This window comes from Zeus faber (assembly GCF_960531495.2).
Source record: "Zeus faber genome assembly, chromosome: 2".
Classification (NCBI taxonomy): domain Eukaryota; kingdom Metazoa; phylum Chordata; class Actinopteri; order Zeiformes; family Zeidae; genus Zeus; species Zeus faber.
Window position 1 is genome coordinate 21,279,915 of NC_137189.1, and position 22,230 is coordinate 21,302,144.

Below are 22,230 nucleotides of genomic sequence, written 5' to 3' on the forward strand. Positions count from 1 at the left end.
CAGATGGGTTTAATCCAACGTGAAGTACATTACAACACAGTTATAACCGAAAATGGTCTCCGATGAGAACAAGCAACATTTTCAGCGTGACAGAGTTAGATAAGGGATAAAAAAAAAAAAAAAAAAATCCAATAAGGAGGATTAGAATGTGTGCAGGGGTTGGTTCAGAGGAAGAAAACTCGGTTTAGGGAATGAGAAAAGGGCTTGATGGAGGAGGGATCTGTGGAGGAGTCGTCCAGGTGAGACGGCTTCTTCGGTCTCATCACAAACGAGGGCAGCCATCCAGGCGTCCTGGCATCTGATGGACGGAAACAATCAAGCCCACCCCATGACTAGCTGAGTGATCAGGCGTGTGCGTGTCTGTGTGTGTGTGTGTGTGTGTGTGTGTGTGTGTGTGTGTGTGTGCGTACAGGAGGAACCTCCCAGGCGACAGACAGAAGGCCCTGGACATCATGCTGCCGCTGGTGGAGGGCGAGAAGCAGGTGGCCTCGGACATCTATTGCCTGGTGGGGCGGATCTACAAGGACATGTTCCTGGAGTCGCACTTCGCCGACACGCAGAGCAGGGACAGCGGCATTCAGTGGTGAGTGGGGGGAGGTTATCGTGATAATTAAAGAGCTTTTTACGCAACAGTGCTTTGTATATCTCAATGTCTACGAGTCCTCTTGTGTACTTAAGTCGTTGCACATTACAAGTGTTAATACAAACGCTGCAGTCTTCAGTTGCGATAATAGGTAAAATCACTGATTTTGAATTGTAAGGCCCTGTGTGATTATTATTTTCACTTCTAGATTTGTTCACATGAAATTAGATATAACGCGAAACAGTCAGAGTTCAGAGGAGAAAACAATGAAATGGGAACCGAACGCGACAGTGTGTCTCGTTAAATTGGTATCAGGTATCAAGAGAAATGTTCACACCTACAAGCACAGTATCGGACCCAACGCTGGTACCTTGGACGCCCACACCCCACGTCAAAGACTCCCGACTCGACTCATCACCGGGAACTGTGTAGTATGTGAGATCCAATAATCGGCCGGCAAAAACTGATTTTCAAATAAAACTCCCTCAAATGCTTCAGTTGCTCGCGTCCTGAGCAGTCGGAGGCAATATCTTCTCATCAGCGTTGATTAAGACGCTGTATCCACATCGGAAAATACCTTAATTTCCTCCCGTTATTATGATGACCATTGAATAGACAATAAGCAGCGATATTGAATTATCTCCCCGGCCCAGAGACGCACAGAGGTTTTGGTGCTCCTCCTCGACCCTCCGCCTGGGGAGAGAATCTTCTCTGCGCTCTAATGAGCACGGCGGCCTCCTCGGCCCAGAGGGGCTTCGCCCGCCGCGGAGAGCACAGCCGTGCTAATACCAAGGCTGCTAATTGCTTTCTTCCGTGTATTCTCTATAAAATGTAATATCTCTTCCAATTGCTTGTGTCTTCTTGTCTTAGAGCTCCCATCTGGCTGCCGCCATCCGCCTTGTGTCACGATAATAATAATCAAAGCCTTTCAACCCTCGGAGGAGCAGATTGCTCATTAAATAAACTGCTCATTAAATTCCTTGGTTTTTTCTTTCTTTTGCGAGTAGTGACTGAGGAGTGTGCTCATATCGACAAGATTAAAAATACTTTTTCTGATGTGATTGGGATTGAGGCTGACACAGAGGGTAGAAATGTTGCTTTGTGGTTCTAATCTCATCTCGGGCTACGTCTGTGTTGGCTCAGGTTATGACCCTGGTGTGGCAGTCTCCTACTTCTAAAGACATACAGATTGGACGAATCAGAGACCCACAGTTGGGGTGTGTGGGTGGGTTGGTGGGTGGGTGTGGGTGGCACCGGTGTGCCATGAGAGATCGCATGGAAACAATAGCTTGTGTTGCAAGATCAAACTTGCAAGGCTGCACAAATTAATCGAATTAATGGCCAGCCAGAATTGCAGCTCTGTGTCCATCAGAACAAGCTCGAGTTTAACACTGAAAGTGAGAACTATTAGCAGTGATGAAAGGTTTGACCCTTTTTTATGAGATTCGGTAATTGACGGCAATTTTCCAACTGTTGTTTGGTAGGATTCAGTTGCCGAAATGCGCAGTGAGCAAGGGAGCACTTCTGGTGAACTTTGAACGAGAGTCTGAAGAGTCAGTTGGCTGTTGGGGTTCTCAATTCGCACAAGAGTCATTTCATTCCGCCAAAATTATTTATTTTGCTGGAATTGTAGATTGGTCACATTCAATAGGAATTATGCCAAACGTCCAGACTTTTTTGTCGGAGTGACTCCCAACTCTCCGGTCGTTGAAAAGATTTGTTCGCGGTCATCGACTCGTTCGTGAGTCTTTCATCATTACCCATAAGCACAGTTCCTGTGTTTGTGACGTTTTGTCATGTTTTTAGGCGTTAACGGGATTGTGCTACCGGATTATTTCATTGTAAGAAGTGTGCCATCGCACAAAAATGGCTGTGGAAACACTGCATTAGTAAGCTGGAAAGGGCTCCATTCTCCCTGGAAGGATGTGTTCAAAGGGCCCTCTCCTCTTTTCTTCGTGAACAACATGTCATTCAATGCCACATTTTGAGGGGACAAAAATGTTTTTTGGTTGTTCTGGGAGATCATCTCTCCTCTCTCCTGTTCCATCCCCTCAGGTATAAGAAGGGCTTTGAGTCGGAGCCCACACTCCACTCTGGCATCAACTACGCTGTGCTGCTCCTGGCAGCGGGGCACCAGTTTGACGCCTCTTTCGAGCTGCGCAAAGTGGGTAAGTCAGTGTTGCCAGATCCTTTTGAGGGGAAAAACAAGCACACACGTCACTCTTCAGTCTAACTCCAAACTAAACACGGGGGCCATCCGATGAATTGGTAGTCGTGTTGGTATTTGGTAAAAAAAAAAAATATTAATAAAATCAATTATCAGCACTCACAAGTTTACTTATTCTACCCCAATACATCACATTGAATAATAGACTTTTACAATGGCTGCCCTTAATTACCACATGCAACAGATTTTGTCTACATGTAAATAATGCATGCATCGTTAAGGGAAACAACTGAAAGTCTATTGCATTTTGGGCTGAAAGTCTATTGCATTTGGTTGTGTGTCTTAACAATTTAAAACCACGATTAAGCTCTTGTTATTATGGTTTATGCTAGTGTAGCTAACAGTTTTGTTGAACAGCCTAAGTTTCATTTTGCCAGCACTGAATGCTCCATTAGTTGCCCAAAAAAAAACTAAAGTCCGAAAAAATGCCTCCTGTGACTTTATAATTGACCTAAAGAAGCCTGAATGCTTATAAGAGGTGGAGTTAACTCTGCCTTTGACTCCTCAAAGTCTGTCTATGCACCGACTCAGAATAACAGACCTGTCGTCTCCAGTGCTCACCCTGTGATCAATATTATGCAAGCATTCCATTAGGTTGCAGGAATGTTGCTGGATCAATGAAATGCGCTTGCTTTCGCAGCCAGGACTATGTAACTTTTTTTTTCTTCATTTCTTTCCTCACTTTGTATGCCTTGGGTGCACTGCATACATAAAAAAAAAATGAAAAAAAGAATACAAATACTGTATGTATAAAATACTCTAAATAAAAAATAAATAAATAAAATTTCTTATTTCACAAATAAATCCCAAGATTTAGCCGCTTCCCCAAAGGAACACAGATGAAAACAAACATTTTCTTGAAGCCAGTTATATATACAGCATATATAATATTATCTCACACACAGTTCTAGGCTGGTCAATTCATCTCAGAGCAAGATAGTTTATATTCAAGATATTTGTTGTGTGTTATTTGTTCTCACTGGCTTCGCCAGTGAGTTATTATAGCAAGACGGGACGACCAAGAGCGTTATTACCACTCAGCATTCCGTCAAAAGCGATAGGTGGGCTTCTTTACCGCATGAGAGGATCGTGTGAGGATCTCCCCTAAAATTGTTGTTGTTGTTGTGTCTCGGTCGTCCGTCCAGGAGTGAAGCTGAGCAGCCTGCTGGGGAAGAAGGGCAGCCTGGACAAGCTGCAGAGCTACTGGGACGTGGGCTTCTTCCTGGGCGCCAGCATCCTGGCTTGCGACAACACCAGGGTCATCCAGGCCTCTGAGAAACTCTTCAAACTAAAAGCCCCCATCTGGTGAGAAGACTGGATTACTGCTCGGGGGAAGAAAAAAAAACACCAACCACAAAACAAACTAAATGAAAAGGACCTTCAGGCCATGCACGACTGCTGTATACGTTCTAGCTCTCGAGTATTTTGGTTATTTCTTTTGGAGCATTATTCCGGAGATAGAATAATAAAGACATATGATATACATACAGTACGCATTATACAGTGTGCATTATACTTAATGCATTATTGCAGATTAGGGTTGGGCGATGTGTCCAAACTTTCCCACCGGCAACCGTCAGCCCAACAACCAGTGAGTGCCGATATATTTGCGTGTTTTGCGAACCATTCTTACTGATCGTGCTTGGATAAAGCTCCTGCTCCTCATCGCCTCTGTCTGCAACCATCACGCAGAAAAAACAAACAAATAAAAAAACTGCCAAAACTTATGCTGGTCTAAAGTGTCAGCACAATCCAAAAGCTGCACAAGGGTTGAAGCTGGTTGGATCTGTCCAATAATCTCCCCTCTGATTGGTGGGCTGTGGTGGGTAGTATTCAAGCTTCTGATTGGCGGAGTGTGACATCACTTGCTTGCCAAAAAGCAACTAGCGTATATGATTTCACCAGGAAGTATATGACAGAGAAACAACACATTCATCTTATTGTCGACGGCGACACACCAGGTTTTAAAGGCGGGTTAATTATTTGTTGAGGTCAATTCTCGAGGAGACAAAACATTAAATTACCCAAATTAAAGGGCAAAAACCGCGCAAAACATAGTCCAAAAAAATCAGCAATACCGCTGATGTATTCGTCCAATCGCCCAAGCGTCCTCCAGATGCTATTAAAATATCATACTGATAGGCTAACAAATCAATTTCTTTTATTATTTTGAGTAGAAGGGTGAGCGCATGCAGCTACAGGTGAACACGTTTTTTTCAAATGACGATTGATCTATAGATATGGTTTTGATTTACCGGATGTGATTCATTCAGCTTTTCTAACGTTGCGTGTTCAGACCGTTTCTGGAGGTTTGTTCTAGACATATGGCCTTTTTCAGTATTCTTGGCGAGTAAATGGCCAGGGATGGGATGATTCATGATTCCTTCTGTGACTCTCTTTTCATGGCTGATCTCAGGTACCTGCGCTCGCTGGTGGAGACCATCCTGATCTACCAGCACTTCAATAAGCCGGCCGCGGGACAGCAGGCACCCAAACAGGAGCTGGTGGACTTCTGGATGGACTTCCTGGTGGAGGCCACCAAAAAAGACGTTTCCTCGGTCCGCTTCCCCGTAAGCGACCCAGTTCCGTAGCCATGATGAATCCACGAAGCAGCAAAGAAAACAAACAAGCTGCTATTGGACACTATTTGCTCTTTGCTTCACCCCCTAGGTGTTGATCTTGGAGCCCACTAAAGTGTACCAGCCTTCATATCTGTCCATAAACAACGATGTGGATGACAATACAGTGTCCATCTGGCACGTGGCCTCAGATGACATGGTGCGTATAAGGGTTTGTGTGCTCCACGCAGATCAATATCCGTGGTACATTAAAGTGTAAATCCGTCAGATCGTCTGTGTCAGGTGGATTACACCAGCAATCCCAGAATCCAATTCAAACCGCAATGGGTTTTTTTCCCTTTCCTTTTCAACATCTGGGTTTAACCTCATCTTCACTCTTAAGACGATCACCAAATTTCTCTGAAGAATGCCGCCGCCTCTTCAGATGTCTATTTTTTTCAATCTGATTCGCCACCAACAGATTACAACATCGAATGGCTGTTTCTTAAAAAGTGTCTGACATGGTAATAAAAAAAACAAGTTAAAGTTGTCTTTATTTTTGGAACTGAGAAACTCCCACACGACAATCATAACAAGCAGCCATTATCAAACGCCCTTGAAGCGACACTCTCCTCAAATGATTTCTTCTGTTCAGTGTTGTTTAGTCATTTAGTTTCTGTTCCTCTGCAGCCTCTGTCTGGTTTTCTCTGATCACATGGATTTAGAAGCCCCCAGTGCTTATAATGTACATGTTTTTCTTCTTTTGATGAATCTGTTTTCCAGAACAAGGGCATCCATGAGTGGAACTTCAGTGCCATGTCGGTGCGAGGTGTGAGGTCAGTGACATGTAGTTTTATGTTCAATGCGACATCAAACATCAAACCCTTTCCCCATGTGGGTCAGTTTATTATGAAAAAAAAATGTAATTAATCATTATGTAATTAATGATTGAAGAAGCAGGACAGTGGATTCGGAAAATAGTTGTCTAACAAATTAACTGACTTTTCCCATCACTGAATAAACTAGTAATCAATGGGGTTAATCAATTGGTAATCATTGTGATTATCTCAGTACATTCTTTTTTTTTTCCTTTTTATACAGTATCTTGAAAATGTATTCAGCCTTCAACACTTTTTTCACACAAACAGTTGTTAAAGCCTGGGATTTGGATCAATTTCGGGAATTTGTATTTGTGAATCACCTGCTTTTCACGACGCCGCTCCCCTGAAAGAAAGAAAATGCAAAAACTTGAAAAAAAAATACAATTATTACTTGTACCACCTGTTAGCTAATAGTCATTTTGGAGAAGTCTTTCTGCAAAACGTGATGGGGCAAGATTTGCCCATTCGTCCTTGCAGCAGTGGACAGTCCATTTGAAGTCTTGCCACAGATGTTGAATAAAGTTCAGATCAGGATTCGTAAATCTTTGCCATATAAATATATATATATACACACACACTTTTAAAGGGAGAGACACGCAGTCGCTGCTGCTGAAAAGCATAACATGACACCCATCCCATAACGTGACGCTACCAGCACTGTCCCTTTATAGGAGTCATGGTCATCTGCTGACGTGCGGTGTTCAGATTCACACCACAAGTACCACTTTGTGTTCCAGTCCAAATGTTCTCCTCAGACCACAAGAGTTTCTGCCGCGTCTTTGCAGTATCTTCCGGTGCGAAGTCACAGTGACAGGCGGCGTCGCACCCGTCTCTTTAACAAGAGCCATTGTTGTTCAGTGACTAAGCTTGGCAGTGCGGCCTGACCTGGCCAGTGTGGTTTTAGTCTCATATTTTTTTCAGTTATTATTTTTTATTTTTTCCATGCCTTATAATTTTGAATCTTAGAAAATGCAAATACGAAAAATGCAAAGTTCAAATATGCTAGTGACGCTGCTTCCTCCGTAATATGGACATACTGTAGCTCGGTTCTGACTGGACATAGAATAGATTCAAACCGTTCAAATTCGATACAGCTATATCAATTTTAGCCCTAAACCAAACTTAAATAAGATCACAGTTAATGAGTAATTGCTACCAACCAAGTTCATGAAATCTGTCGAGACAGAAACTAAAATAAGCAAGAATAGATTAAGTATCGATGGGGGGGAAATTAAAACGTCACTTTTGAGATAAAAAAAATCATATTTTTATTAAACAAAGTGGCATTGTACAAAAATTATTATCAATGTGGTGACTAATGGCGTATGTGGCGCTCAGACACAATTACTTCCAATTCAAGACCGTTGCATAGAAAATCAGACCAATGTCCAACTTTGCATTTCCATTTCTCCCAATTTGTTATTGATAAATTAGATATCTAATTTAAATGGCATTCAAATTCATGGTTTGAAATAGTCCAGAACAGTCGCTTCCCATGACTCTTAATAATTAATAGGTGTCACAAATTGATTTGAGCGCATGCCCACGCCACATAGGGGCTGTCTCCGTGTCAAAATCCCCACTGCGCTCCTCTCAACCGTCTCTCGTCCTCCACCGCCTCTCCTCCCATCTCCTCCAGCTCTGTGGGCAATTCAGCGTGAGGCGGAGTGCGTCTGGCGAAGAGCTCGAGGGGGGCCCCCACGCTCAGATGTTGCTAGGGAACACGTCATTCTGGTTGCCCACTCAGCCAGCAGTCAGACAGTCGGTAAAAAGAGGACACCAGCCATGCCGCTTCTTGGCAGTGGGTGCGAATCAAAGCCGTGGTGGGATAACACGGCAATCTAATAACAACCCATCTGTCTATTGTTCTATATATTGCAGCTAACCCCTCCATCGTTCTCCTCTTTTTTCCCACCCTCTAACAGTATATCCAAGTTTGACGAGCGCAGCGCGTTCCTGTACGTGCTGCACAACTCCGAGGACTTTCAGATCTACTTCTGCACCGAGATGCACTGCAAAAGGTTGGTCGAGTCTTTACGCTACTTCCTGAAAGCCATTGGTTCCCAATGTTACCCATGAGAACTCAATCCTTTGAGCCTTTGAGTCTCCCCTTTGCCACCTCTTGGTGACCCCCCCCCCCCCAACCCCCCAACCCTCTCACCGCACCGTCCAACACCCAGCGACCTGTCACACGGAGCGAATGTTCAGAGGAGTGACGCACATATCAAAGCTGCAAAAGTACTCCTAGTCCCGTTTTTATAGAGGGTAGTCATGTTGGGGGGTGGTGGTGGTGGTGGTGGTGGGGGGTGAGTCACACCTGCTGTTGTTTGGTCAATGTGCTCGTTCGTGTACAGGGGATATCAAGAAGGAAGAATTGGAATCTTGGATGGAAAACTAGTTTCTGACTCATATATGGAATTCTCCATTTATGGTTGGCTGCACTGTATTCCTTTTCTAAGGGCACGGATTAGATTCACTTTGCGCACTGTGTTTGAGACATAGATTTGTTGCAGTCAGAGGAAAACGCTCTTTTCCCCAAAAAGGCTTATTTCTCCATGTAAGGAATTCAGGAACAAGGAAGGAAAGGTTACAATAAAAGATAATTACAATAGAAGTGTGTTCGTTTTTCAAGATATTTCATTGTGTTGATTGTTATCAGACACCAGTACCACGACTATTTATTTGTCATCCAACAACAAGTAGTTTCCCGTAGCTACATCTTGCCTTCAACACCCCAGGCCGCTCTTTTCTGTGACGTGATGTCTTTTCATTGGGTCTTTTTTCTTTTCTATGTTTTCTTTACTTTCGATGGGAGCCTCCACTAAATGACCAAACTGCGAACGGCAATATTGAAATAGGTGCGCGTGCGTGCGTGCGTGCGTGCGTGCGTGCGTGCGTCCTTGCGTGTAAATGAATTATCTTGCGGCCAAGGTTCCTTAAAGCATATCTGCCCGTCAGGTTCTGCGACCTGGTCAACAGCCTCACAGAGGAGGCCTGGAAAGGCCCGGAAGAAGGAGAATGTGACACGGACGCCTTGGAGGTGAGAGCCGCTGGGGCCTTTTCCCCAAACTGCTTGATGGTGATGATAAGGAAACCATTTATATTTTGTGTTTCCACTGGTACCATTAAAGTAAGATGTTCTCATATCATCATGCACAATTGCGTCCCACCACAGCAAAACTCGCCATCTCACGCAATTTCTAAAATCGCCAGGAGCAGCCAAATAAGTTGAGTTTAAAAAACCTTTCTTGAAGGAAAATGAGATTTTTCCAGATTCGTGTTCCTTTGTGTGTTTTTTTTACCTCTCAACATATTTCCAAAACAGAGTTTGATTTATAAATAGTAGAAAAATGTTAAACAGTGGAGTTAAATATTCCTGTTAGATTACATGGGAAAACGCAGTTCACTTACTGGGACGTTGAACGGCGCTGAACAACGCCGTTCAATCGTTTCCTTCAAAGCGAGTGTCCAGGTGAAGATCACTCATCCATATTCCATGTGATGTGAAGTCACACTGTGAAACTGTTTTGATAGAATTCAACCTTTAAATCGTACTACTCTTACGCACACGGAGCCACTGTTAATGAAACAGCGAAGAAGAAAAACCCTTTGCGTCACGCACCTACGTCACTTCTGTAAACAGACGGTTAAAGCGCAGCACGGGGGTGTTTTGGTCTCACTTGTCTGTGAAAACTTTCTTCTCCGTATCCTTATGGGTTACGCGAAGCGGGTGGCGGAAGCTCTGAATCATATTTCGGACCTTAATCTGACCAGTGCGATAGAGCCAAGTCAGTGTTAGCAGCGCGTACTGGACCTCATTTTCCGCGATGATAGCCAGTTCAATGACAGCGCTGCTGAATCTGATATTACTCCGGACTTGGAGAACATTTCAAACAGCGGATTTCAAACTTAATGTGACGATGAAACGGAATATTTTCAAGAACCACCGGAGGAGACCGACGATATGTCCGTTGTTGTTACAACGGAAGAAGTTGATGTCGTGATGAAGTCCGTTGAGGTTGGTGACAGATTTTCAGATTTCAGACTTTCTAAGACTCATATTATTGATAGACTCTACATTTTGTTATGTTGTCCATACTTTTAAACTCCAAAATAATTCCAAAATATTTTTTTTAAAACAAAATGAGTTGTGTTGTTTAGCTGTTCGTGATTGGCCCTTCCAGCAGTATGTTAAGTAGCCATGAGGATTTGTTTGTCCGCCAAACTCATTTGCATTCTAGGAGCTGAATGAATGAACCTGATGAAAGTGAAACTTTGGAGGTGATTATCTCACATCCTTGTCATTAACAAGTCATAGCTTTAAAAATATTTGCTTGATTTGCACAAATGACACCTTGTTTGGAAGCTCTGATTCTACACTTTCAAAATAATAGTGTAGAATATAAAAGATCTAGAAAGCCGCCAAATGCCCCTAAAGTATGCGGTGGGTCACAATGTTGCAGTCCAAATGAATGATCAAATAACTTCTGGCCAAAGTTGTCAAGTTTGAATTGCCATATGGAGGGGTTTTTTTTTTGTGTTTTTGGTTTTTTTTTTGGGGGGGGGGTTTAACCTGATATCATACTTGATTACTTAAATGTGATGAACCACATTTAAAATATGCATTTAACAATGCATTGGATTAATGAGTATAATAACAACCTTTATTTGTATAGAATCTTTCATACACAACATGCAGCTCAAAGTGCTTTACATTGGTAAATGGTCATGGTAATAATGATTATTATAATATTATTATATTATACATTTATAAATTATTATATCATAATTCATTATACATATATAATAATTTATATAATAATAAGATATAAAGATATGAGCAAAGTTAATTTAATATAAATAAATATTATATTTATATTTATTTGGAGATGTGTGTGTATAGATACTGTGTCAAATTCCATAGATGATAAAAATGCTTTTATCACCTAGCACTACACCTGATGCATTTGACTTCACAAACAGTCTCACCACCTCAACACCTAAGTCTCTCTGCAGTTGCACTTGTTAAAAAAAAAGGGGGGGGGGGTAAAAAACAAAGGGCATTGTTGCATTCACCTGCCTTCCCCCGTGGCACAGAAATACAAACAAAGGATTATTACCCACAAACAATGACACACCCTCTTCCAGTGGTGCGCACGCTGCTGATCCAAGCGTCCAACTGGTTTGTCTGCTTCTGTTCTAACCCAACCCCTCGTTATACCATTACAAACTCCCAAAAGTATTAGGTTACATTAGATCATATTGAATCAGAATGAGCGTGTGTAGCGGAGCTGATTATTATTATTATTATTATTATTATTATTATTATTATCATTATTATGTTTTTAGCAAGAGGAAAATTAAAAACGGGGCTGGGGAAGAATTACAGTGGTCTGTTTTACAAGGTGGGGCCACAGTAAACAATTACATTTAATTCAACGTAATTACACTGAAGATACTTTCAAAGGGCAAAGAAAGCCTGCATTTAGGAAAACAATAAACATTGAAATAAGTACATGGACACCCATTTTTCAATTCCTACCAGATGAATGTAAAATTCAAGTGTGTGTGTGTAAAGACAGTGTATTCTCAGTGCATTACATTAGCGCTTCTGATCGGGTTAATAAGAAATTGTTCCAAGGTTTAAAGGGAAATTGTAGTTACAGCACTTCACCCGATTGTATGAATGTATAATATAATATAATCTATTTATCTTTTGAATTTTGTAAACAAATGTGAACATCCACTGAAATTTCCAGAAATGGAAATATCACTAAAATGTAATGTTTTGTTGTTTTTTTTCCTGCTTGTTGTTTATGTTATTTTCTTGTTTTGTTTTGGTTCCCCCTCTCAGTACGATTACGAGTATGACGAGCATGGCGATAGGGTGGTGCTGGGAAGGGGCACGTTCGGGGTGGTGTATGCCGGCCGGGACCTGAGCAACCAGGTGCGTCTGGCCATCAAGGAGATCCCCGAGAGAGACAGCAGGTGAGTGTGCAAGCCATCCAAATCAATGATGAGAAGGAGATATTACTCAGTCTTTGAGGTTTTGAGGTTTTTTTTATATAGAGTTTCAGTCTGGTATAATACTTTACATTTTGAAGCAGTTCCATGTACTTCAGTTGGAGATTCAAAATCCCATGTTAAACATGTTAAAGTAGTTCCATGTTCCTATAAGTTGGATGTTTAACATGGGATTTGGGATGTATATATCAGTCAATCTCAATCAAATCTCAGTCACAACAACAGGTGAAGTGAATAACATTGCTCAACTCCTTACAATGGCATCTGTCAAGGGGTGGCATATATAAGGCAGCAAGTGAACAGTCTGTTCTTGAAGTTGATGTGTTAGAAGCAGGAAAAATGGGCAAGCGTAAGGATCTGAGCGACTTTGACAAGGGCCAAATTGTGATGGGTAGACGACTGGGTCATACTGTAGCATCCTCAAAAATGGCAGGTCTTGTGGGGTGTTTCCCGGTAAATGGCTCACATTCTGTGGGCTCAGACCCTAATAATTATTGTTTAGTTATCATCATTGACTGTCTTCTATCATATGATCAAGGGCTTCTGGCTAAACACAACTTTTCAGTTGCTCCACACGTTATTATTAATTATTTCTAGCGCTGTATCCAACTAGTATTTTGTCAGTCGAGTCTGATCCGGATGTTCAATGTGTAGCTTAATAAAGACCTGTAATTAACATCCATAGTTTACTTGGGCGCCAACAATTTTATAATAAAAAAGTAAAAAATTGGAAAGTTAAAAGTTGGTCTGTTGCCACACAGACGGCAAGCTCCAGTTAGGTCCATATCTCAGGGTCACTTGCTCTCCAGTCAGAAATTAGCACACGGGATATCAGAGAAATACACAACTATTACCGAATTAAACAATGAATGTTTATTTATTATAAAGGAATTCAATAATCCGGTAAGAGTTTGAGGTAATGAAAAGAGAAATGAAGCAAGTTGAACATAACAAATACACACAAGGGAAGTAAGGGGTATTGTAAATAATATCAATACATACTGTATATATTGATGAAGAGGGAATATAACTATAGATTCAGTTGGAGGGATTGCATTGAAATGCGTAAAAAGGAGGCAACTAGCTCACTTTAAGCTGAATAATAAACAAAGAAATCACAGTGCCCAACCAACATCAACTGCCATGAGCTCCATGGAGTCCCAGGCTTATTGGTTTTGCATTCTCCTAGGATACCGATGGGTTAGTTCCGGATGGTTTTCATCTCATCTTTGGTACTGGATAATACTGAAGTTCCCCAAGTATTATTTGGCCCGGAACGGCAAGATGGTGCTTGGTCAGAATCTCCAGGGGCTCGGCGTGATTGTAGGTTGGTGGTTAGAGTTGGCAGGTTCGAAGAATCCAACGCGCTCGTTGGAACAATGGAGTTGGCGACTCCTCTAAAAATAACTCTATTACTGGTGTCATGTGGCTGTACAATGCCAGGAAAATATATTATTAAAATGAGGGGTTTATCAGCAAGACTCGACAGGAGGGCCGGTGTGCATACGGCTCCGCATCCATCGGGGTGGAAAACGGAAGGTTCGAAACTATAAAAAGTGTCTCTGAGGATCTCAACGACGCATTCAGTAATGTAAAGGGAAACAAGACGTCTGTGCGAGAGACACCGGAACAATGGCGTCTGCTTGCTTTTGTTCCCCTCGGCATGACCTCCTTCGACGGCTATTGGTCGAGGAGGTTTCCAGAGGTCCGTCATGGAGGGAAGGGAGTTCTCTTTTGACATTTCCTCATTTAAATGTTATCCCTGTGCATTTTTGTGAGCTTCTATCTGTTTTATCCTGTTATTGCAATGCACAATGAGTGCCAAAAACCAAAACAAAACTAAGAGTAAAAGTCCCCCCCCTCCCAGTGGAAATTTTAAATGCTTATACACTTATCATGATCACAGTAACAGTGATCAACCGCTTAAATGGATCAAAAAGCTTAGGACAGAATCAATCCTATACAAATGCTGTTTCAATTATTTTCTTGAACAAGTACTCGTCAGCTAAACGACCGAGTTCCATTCCTAGGACCAGGTCGCTAAGCAAATTGGTGGATAAGCGAGGACCCGTGTTATTTCACGGTAAGGGGGCGTGGCCATTGCGAACGCTATTGTAGTGAATACTGACAGACTGCGGGAACGAGGCTGAGACTGAGAACGGTGATGAGATGAGATGTATACAGTGTATATAGTATATATAGTGTATATAGTGTATAAAGGGTGATGTGCGATGAGATGCTTGACGCTGAGACGCTTTGCACGCAGCGTACAATACAGACTGGTCAGAGAGCTGGTCGTAAGTCCGAACGGTCATTAAACAGGTAGGTCTTTAAGTGAGGACTACCTGTAATCAAGCAATCCGCTTACAGTGTTCATTTTGGGTATTTTCATACATGACAACATATGGAAAAGAAATTTAAAACTGTGGGAAATCAATTTTTTTTTTACTTTACTTTGCCTCGTATGAATCCATCTGCAGTGGCGGCGCCCCATCAGGATTTTGCATAGCTCGGCGCAGCACCCCCAAGGATTACCTTACAATTTTACATTTTGATTAAACTATTTATTTTCTCTCTAACAATTATTTTAAGTTCAGAATTTATATTGTAATTTGCAAAACAGGCAAATGTAGAGCTGTGGCGTAAATGCAAAAAAACCTTTTTATTTTATGTATTCATATTCTTCCATTTCCTAATTGAACAAAACAAAAAAGCCCAGCGCGTCCCGTGTCAGGCTCCATCGAGCCATTGGTACCATTATATGGTTATCTGCATGAGAAATGAAGAAAACAGAAAAAAAATGTGGTTATCATAATCATCTGCTTAGAGTGATCAATTTGACCCGGACAGACGTGATCACTATCAGAGGTTTCCACTGTATCTATGTCTCTGTTTGTATAAATAGAGATAAAGACATACTGTAGATAATCAAATCAATAAAATATAAATTGGTAATAGATATAGTACAGTATATCTATCAACTCTCTGTCAGGATTCTTCAATATGACAATATTTATCTGTCCTCACTATACGAAGTACAGCTTGCATGGCGGGTATAAAGCAGGTTTCTGAAGTACCTTGCCTTCCCATTCGTCAGTACCTAGTGTAGAGCTCAATTAAAGACCACACCAGATCGTTTCCTCTGAGTGTAACGGTGATTGACGTCTCAAACTTGGCCGCGCATCGCTCTCTGCTCGATGGAGAGCTTCCTCTCCACTTGAGTGCGGGACCTCGGGAAGGAAAAAAATAAAAGGCATCGCCTAGCAACTACACCCTACCTCACGCCGCTGCTGCCATCTCCGCTCGGAGCGTCACTCCACCTACTCATCTGTAATTACTGGACTCTTTCATGGACTAGATGATCCCGCCGCCTAATCGCATTGTCGAAGCACGCAGCGCGAGGCCCAGGTTCCGCCGGCTGCCGGGAACCGGTGTAAATTATTCACAGGAGCCACAGATCTCTCAACAGAGACAGACGAGAGACCGCAGAGCATCTGATCCGCACGGAAGGCTTCAAACGCCATCGCCCGTATAAATTGCTGATGGAGTCACTTGTAGGTTCGACACGTGTGAGAGGCTCAGCATTCCCGCAGCAGTCCAGCCTTTTCTCCAAACTGGATGCACAGCGCCATACGCCCATCGGGAATTTGATGCCAGTAATGGAGGATAAATCCACAATCTCGATCACAATCCACAAACCAGAAGCATTCATTGCAAAAGCTCACCGCATATTCCAGGCAAAGCTAACATGATGCCACAGCAAGTCTGACTTTGCAAATTTGAGGAGTTATTTAAAAAACATGTATTGTTAAATTCCATCTTTACTGGTGCTTTTTTCACTGCTGCGCCAAAGTGTTACTGTGTTACACCCAAGTCAGTGATCGGCTATTTTAACTTGGTATTTACTACACATCTAAGTACCTGAAGCACGGCCGAGTTTGAATGGTCAATCACTGTTGCACAGTGATTGAGGAAACATGTGATCTTTAAATATAAGAGAAAAAAACATCCAACTTCAATATTCTATTAATTTTTGACCGCTGGTCATGAATGAAGTACTGTACTGTAAAAGCAAAATTCCTTGATGGGTTCGCTTCCACGTCTTCACGTGTAGTTTGTCTCTTCGCAAGGTACTCGCAGCCACTGCACGAGGAGATCGCCCTTCACAAGCACCTGAAGCACAAGAACATCGTGCAGTACCTCGGCTCCATCAGCGAGAACGGCTTCATCAAGATCTTTATGGAGCAGGTTCCTGGAGGTGAACCCTGTGAAGTGTTTGTAGTGAGCAGTGTACGGAATAGAGGTACATACACAGTATAGGTACGGGAATATGTGGGATACATGACAATATTTCCTTGTGATTTGCAGGAAGCCTGTCCGCGCTGCTTAGGTCCAAGTGGGGTCCTCTGAAAAACAACGAGCCCACCATCGGCTTCTACACCAGGCAGATCCTGGAGGGACTCAAATACCTGCACGACAACCAGATCGCGCACAGAGACATTAAGGTGCTCATCTGGCTTTCAAGGCTTTTTCATGATTTTTATTTGTTTCATTTCATTTTGCGTACCCGCTCCCCCAATTAAAAAAAAGTTTGTTGCATAGTAAAAGGAAAATAGGCTACACAATCTATTTCTTAAATACATGTCATGGGGACGACACTTGCAACTAGGGCTGTGACGATTACTACGATTGAATACCGTGACATACAACTTGAATATTAATTACCATAAATAACGTAATTTTTTTACATATGTGACTTATTTGTTGAAAAATTAGTTGAACATTTTGAGTATTGAAAGCACACGGCTCGTCACAGCTTTGCGCCTGTGGAATCAGAATCTCCATAGGAATTTATATTCTTGTCGTTTGACGGATTCAGTGTGAAGCTGGCTTTAGAAGCGGTTCCTATTCAGAGCGAATTGTTCAATTTGTTCGATTTTGACTTCACGGGTGTGTGAAAAGATCCCAAGACACGTTTCCAGCGGTAATGGCCAGGTTATCTCCACAGAAATAAAAAAAAGTGCACATAAAAGTGCACATCCATGGGTCAGCTGGAATTGTGTAGAGGCGTTTTAGCAAAGGCATCAACAATGAATGGGGCTCAATTAATTTATTCTTTATTCTACTTTCTCGTCCCTTTATTTCATCAGTGAGTTCTGATCCAAAGATCCCCAAATGACCCAAATATTCACAGCAACATTCCCTCAAAAATTGCAGGAATTTACCGCATTCCACTTTCATCACCTCCGGGGCGTGATGAGTCGTCTCCTCCGCTCTGTGATGATGAAAAAACAAACTGCTGATTCCATTTCCATTTCCATTCCTGTAATTAGCCTTTCGATGGCTCTACCTAAACGTCAATGCGAAAAACAGAAAAACGGTTTAACTCCTTCCCATTCTATCCATAGGGTGATAATGTTCTCATCAACACCTACAGTGGCGTGCTGAAGATCTCCGACTTCGGCACATCCAAGCGCTTGGCGGGCATCAACCCCTGCACGGAGACTTTCACCGGTGCGTATCCCGAGAAGAGAACGTTTGAGAGTCTGAAAACGCCCAAACGATTTGTACTCCACGCGCTTCTAAAAGCCCCCAGTGCTGCTAATTCAGAGTCTGTCACCGGCTGTTACTCATTTTGGATCAGTCAGCCTGTCCCACGCTCACTAACCCATCAGGGATATCTCTAAGAATAGCATCTTAGAATTAGGATTCCGACCGCTCGGGTTTGGCTGGAGTATACAGTAGGACCATTCAGACTATTTTTTATTTATTTTTTTCCTCGCTGATGGGATGTTGACGCTGCGGCGGCCAACTGCACCTCCGCTTGACCTGGACTGAGCTGATCGCCGAGCAGACGGCTACTCACACGCAACATGAGTTCTCTCTCTTTTCTTTTATAGTCAATGCTTACTAAACGTGAGTGTGTGAACGACACTTTTAGTGCACAAGGCTAGCCTCTTAAAGAAAGCCTGTATAAAGGAGGCTATAATTAGAACAAAAGGCTCCTTTACACAGAGGATTAAGTTGCTCCCTGCACTCTGGTTGCCTCGCTCTTACGTGAAGCAAACATCCTCCTGTGTGTGTGTGTGTGTGTGTGTGTGTGTGTGTGTGTGTGTGTGTGTGTGTGTGTGTGTGTGTGTGTGTGTGTGTGTGTGTGTGTGTGTGTGTGTGTGTGTGTGTGTGTGAGAGAGAGAGAGAGAGAGAGAGAGAGAGAGAGAGAGAGAGAGAGAGAGAGAGAGAGAGAGAGAGAGAGAGAGAGAGAGAGAGAGAAGAGAGAGAGAGAGAGAGAGAGAGAGAGAGAGAGAGCGCGCTAGAGACCCCCTTACCCCTTAGAAGGTTTAACTGACTGTGATACACAGTTTGTTTGATACTACCAGAGTCACTTTGGACAAATGTGTCTTTTAAATGATGTAATATAAATATAAAACAATAGAACATTAAACACTCTTGGTCATTATTTGAAATTATGAAAAAGCTGGTCCAGTCACTCTTGCCTGGTGGGATATTTAATTTAAATGAAAGTAGTACATCAACCTTGCGGCCGCCTGCGCGAGCACCGCGTGTCGATTACGCACATTTGAGAATTTTTCGTATTTTTCGAGCTTATCGAGTTTATTGTGCGTAATCACCGGGTGTCATGACATTTCACTGCATATATGTACGACCGTATGTGTGTGTATGTGACAAATAATCTCTTGAACTTGAACTTGAACTTGAACAGTAATAAATCTTAAGATTTGTGATGCCATCCCCCAAAAATTGTGTTTGTCTGCAAAATGTAAATGTTGATATTTTATTAGACATAATTACTTATAGTATATTTTATGTGTATTGGCTGAGTGAGGCAGCATTTATGAAAAAATGTACATTGCATTATTGTATTATTATAAATATTCTTTTCTCAGGCACGCTGCAGTACATGGCCCCAGAGATCATCGACAAGGGCCCGCGGGGCTACGGGAAGCCGGCGGACATCTGGTCCCTCGGCTGCACCATCATCGAGATGGCGACGGGGAAGCCGCCCTTCTACGAGCTGGGGGAGCCACAAGCCGCCATGTTCAAGGTGACCAAACTCCCCAAGCTTGTCTTTTATTTAAATTTTTTCTGATATAGGTCATTGTTTTTGAACTGAAGCTAGTGGGTATAACGACAGGTTGTATCACCAACCGTGGCTCGTACCAACTCAAAACAGCGGGTCTGCGGGAACATCTGCTTGAGCACAAACACCAAACTGTAGCAGGCTGCAGCCACTCGTAGACTTTTTTTTTTTCATTTTTTTCCCAACTTCCTATGTAAGCGTCTCCATCTTTGCAAACTTTTCCATGTGTATCTGCCCTGGGTGGAACAGTCCGCTGTGCAGTAATGTAATATAGCCCTTTGCCACATGCGGTCCATTAAGGGCAGGGAAGATGTGAGGGGAGGGGGTGTTATGCCACTCGTGTCAGAGCCATGGAACTTTCCGTAAAGTGAAATTAAATTAAATGGCTGTACATACTATACTATGTGACTTTGTTCCCTCCGTCATTGGAAAACTTGAAAGACCGCACAAAAAAATTCTAAATTCTTTCCGGTTATCAATGATAACAATGAGCCGGTGTATTCCCATGTTGTTCAGCTACACGCGGCTAGACGGTCAGAGGTTGGAGGCAATCTCTGCATGTGAAGAAGAAATAACGGGCAATTCCAGCTTCAAGCCGGCATCCCTTGTGGGCGATGACAGGAATTTATAGGGTCCGGGCGAGTCTCGCGCTTGAACTTTGAGCGTTGTTTTTGCCTCGACCATCACCCCGGGCAACCGAGCCCAGGCCCGGCGCAGGCTTCGGTCGATAGAAACCCCCACCTCCTCCCCCACCAAGAGTTAAACGCATCATCTGGTGGGTAAATACTGGTGGTGGTGGTGGAGTTGAAAATTCTCTCCTTTGGCCGCTCCACCTGGAGAACAGATGATGTCTTCCTCGCCTTCATCTCTAACTTCACACCTCTCTCTCACTCTTGGCGTCTGGCTCAGGTGGGCATGTTCAAGATCCACCCGGAGATCCCGGAGTCCATGTCTCTGGAAGCCAAGGCCTTCATCCTGCGCTGCTTTGAGCCCGACCCGGACCGCCGCGCCACCGCCTTCGACCTGCTCACCGACGAGTTCCTCACCGTCACCAGCCGCAAGAAGAAGGGCAAGAGCAGCTTCACGGGTGGGTTCCGTCGGGGTCATGTTGTATTTTGGGGGTTTTTTTGGGGTCTGGGATTTTTTTTCCCCTGTTCTTTAACTCATGTCATGCATAACAAGACCGTGATTTGAGATGTGTGTTTTGTGTTCTTTTTCCCCCTTCCTCAGCTCTGATCCCGGGCTCAGGTGAGTTGACACAGCTTCCTTTCAAACGCACTCGTCAAAATCAACCACTATTGGGAGCCGCTCCATAAACTAATAAAAAAACTATTTGCAAGTAAGATCAGTCTGCTTCGCTTCGGAGCCTGGAGTCTCCTCTTGTTTTTGTGCCGGTCGGAGGACACCTGGCCGCCAAAGACGCTGCCCTTTTGCAAGCACTTAAAATAGAAAGCGCGGTTGCCGTCCCTCACCGGATGAATAAATGCCTTTATTGAATCCTGTTTAATTATTTAAGTGCCGTGGGGGTTCATCAGGTACACCCTTCCCTCTTTCTCCCTTACACTCTTTCTTCTCTCTTCATTATTTGGTGTTAGAGCCGCAAAAAAACACTTGGCTCAACCTTATGAACAGCAACATATAAAGAGGATGCCATACCCAAGGATAAGATTAAAAGAAAATGATTTGATTTATTAAAATAGGAATAGGACCCAAAGCCCCCCCAAAACTACCAAAACAGTGCATGAATTAAACCAACAAACAAAGCCACAAAAACTGAACTACCAGACCTCCATCCTCAAAAGAAATAAACACAAGACAAGAAACGAAAGAAACACAAAGACAGTCAGAAGGCTGCTTCATCTGGGAGAGAGAGAGAGCTCCTTCTCTTCCAGCCTCCCTTAAATAAGGGGCAGAGCCACCCACTAATCACCGGATCAGGAGCACCCGAGAGAGAGAGAGAGAGAGAGAGAGAGGGAAGAAGAGAGGAGAGGGGGAGAAGAACACAAGAAGGGGGGAGGGCATAGCATTTGGCAAGAAGAACAATTTATGTGAATTGGCAATTAAACAGTTTAACAGCACTGCATAGAGCCAAATAAACAAAATATTGAATTAAAAATAAGTACCAGGACATTTTTATTGACACAGTCTACACCACTACACTGTAAACGTGTACAAATATATATTTATATGTATGTTTATGTCTCAGCTACGCCTGCCACACGCCACCCGAGGGATGTTTTCAGGGCCCTCCGACACAAAGACACAGGCGATGGGGTTGAAAACGCACCAGTTTTATTGTAGAGAGTGGGCAAGGTGGAACAAGATGCATTTCAGGACAAGGGCTCCTCTCCTGTGTGTGTGTGTGTGGATTGGGGTTTTTCCTGTTGCTTGTTGATTGGTCTAACAAGCAACATGCGTGCAGCCACCCGAGTCCCGGGCCCATTCACCTAGACCCAAGACAGATGTGGCTGCTTAAACTCTCACACCCACACCACAGTCTACATATAATATGCATATTTATGTATATATACTGTATATACAGTATATGTATGTTTATATGCATTTACTGTATACAGTATATACAGAGAGAATAAATGTGTATACACTTTACATACAGTATGTTTGTATCTTATATTTATACATATATATATATACAGTTGGGCAAAAAAGTATTTAGTCAGCCACCAATTGTGCAAGTTCTCCCACTTAAAAAGATGAGAGAGGCTTGTTATTTTCATCATAGGTATACCTCAACTATGAGAGGCAAAATGAGGAAAAAAAATCCAGAAAATCACATTGTCTGATTTTTTAAGAATCTATTTGCAAATTATGATGGAAAATAAGTATTTGGTCAATAA

At 42.8% G+C, this 22,230-nt stretch overlaps 1 protein-coding gene across 1 annotated transcript in view; it reads left to right on the forward strand.

The window, feature by feature from the left end:
- Positions 1-22,230, forward strand: part of map3k5 (mitogen-activated protein kinase kinase kinase 5) — a 65,932-nt gene that overhangs the window by 31,243 nt on the left and 12,459 nt on the right. Inside the window, exons 7-21 of the mRNA XM_079996630.1 lie at positions 413-583; positions 2,639-2,751; positions 3,956-4,115; positions 5,227-5,380; positions 5,481-5,588; positions 6,152-6,204; positions 8,175-8,270; positions 9,208-9,289; positions 12,104-12,237; positions 16,404-16,531; positions 16,642-16,778; positions 17,682-17,787; positions 19,179-19,336; positions 20,282-20,459; positions 20,603-20,620. Coding sequence (XP_079852756.1) covers positions 413-583; positions 2,639-2,751; positions 3,956-4,115; positions 5,227-5,380; positions 5,481-5,588; positions 6,152-6,204; positions 8,175-8,270; positions 9,208-9,289; positions 12,104-12,237; positions 16,404-16,531; positions 16,642-16,778; positions 17,682-17,787; positions 19,179-19,336; positions 20,282-20,459; positions 20,603-20,620 — 1,796 coding nt within the window. The remainder of the gene's footprint in view (positions 1-412; positions 584-2,638; positions 2,752-3,955; positions 4,116-5,226; positions 5,381-5,480; positions 5,589-6,151; positions 6,205-8,174; positions 8,271-9,207; positions 9,290-12,103; positions 12,238-16,403; positions 16,532-16,641; positions 16,779-17,681; positions 17,788-19,178; positions 19,337-20,281; positions 20,460-20,602; positions 20,621-22,230) is intronic.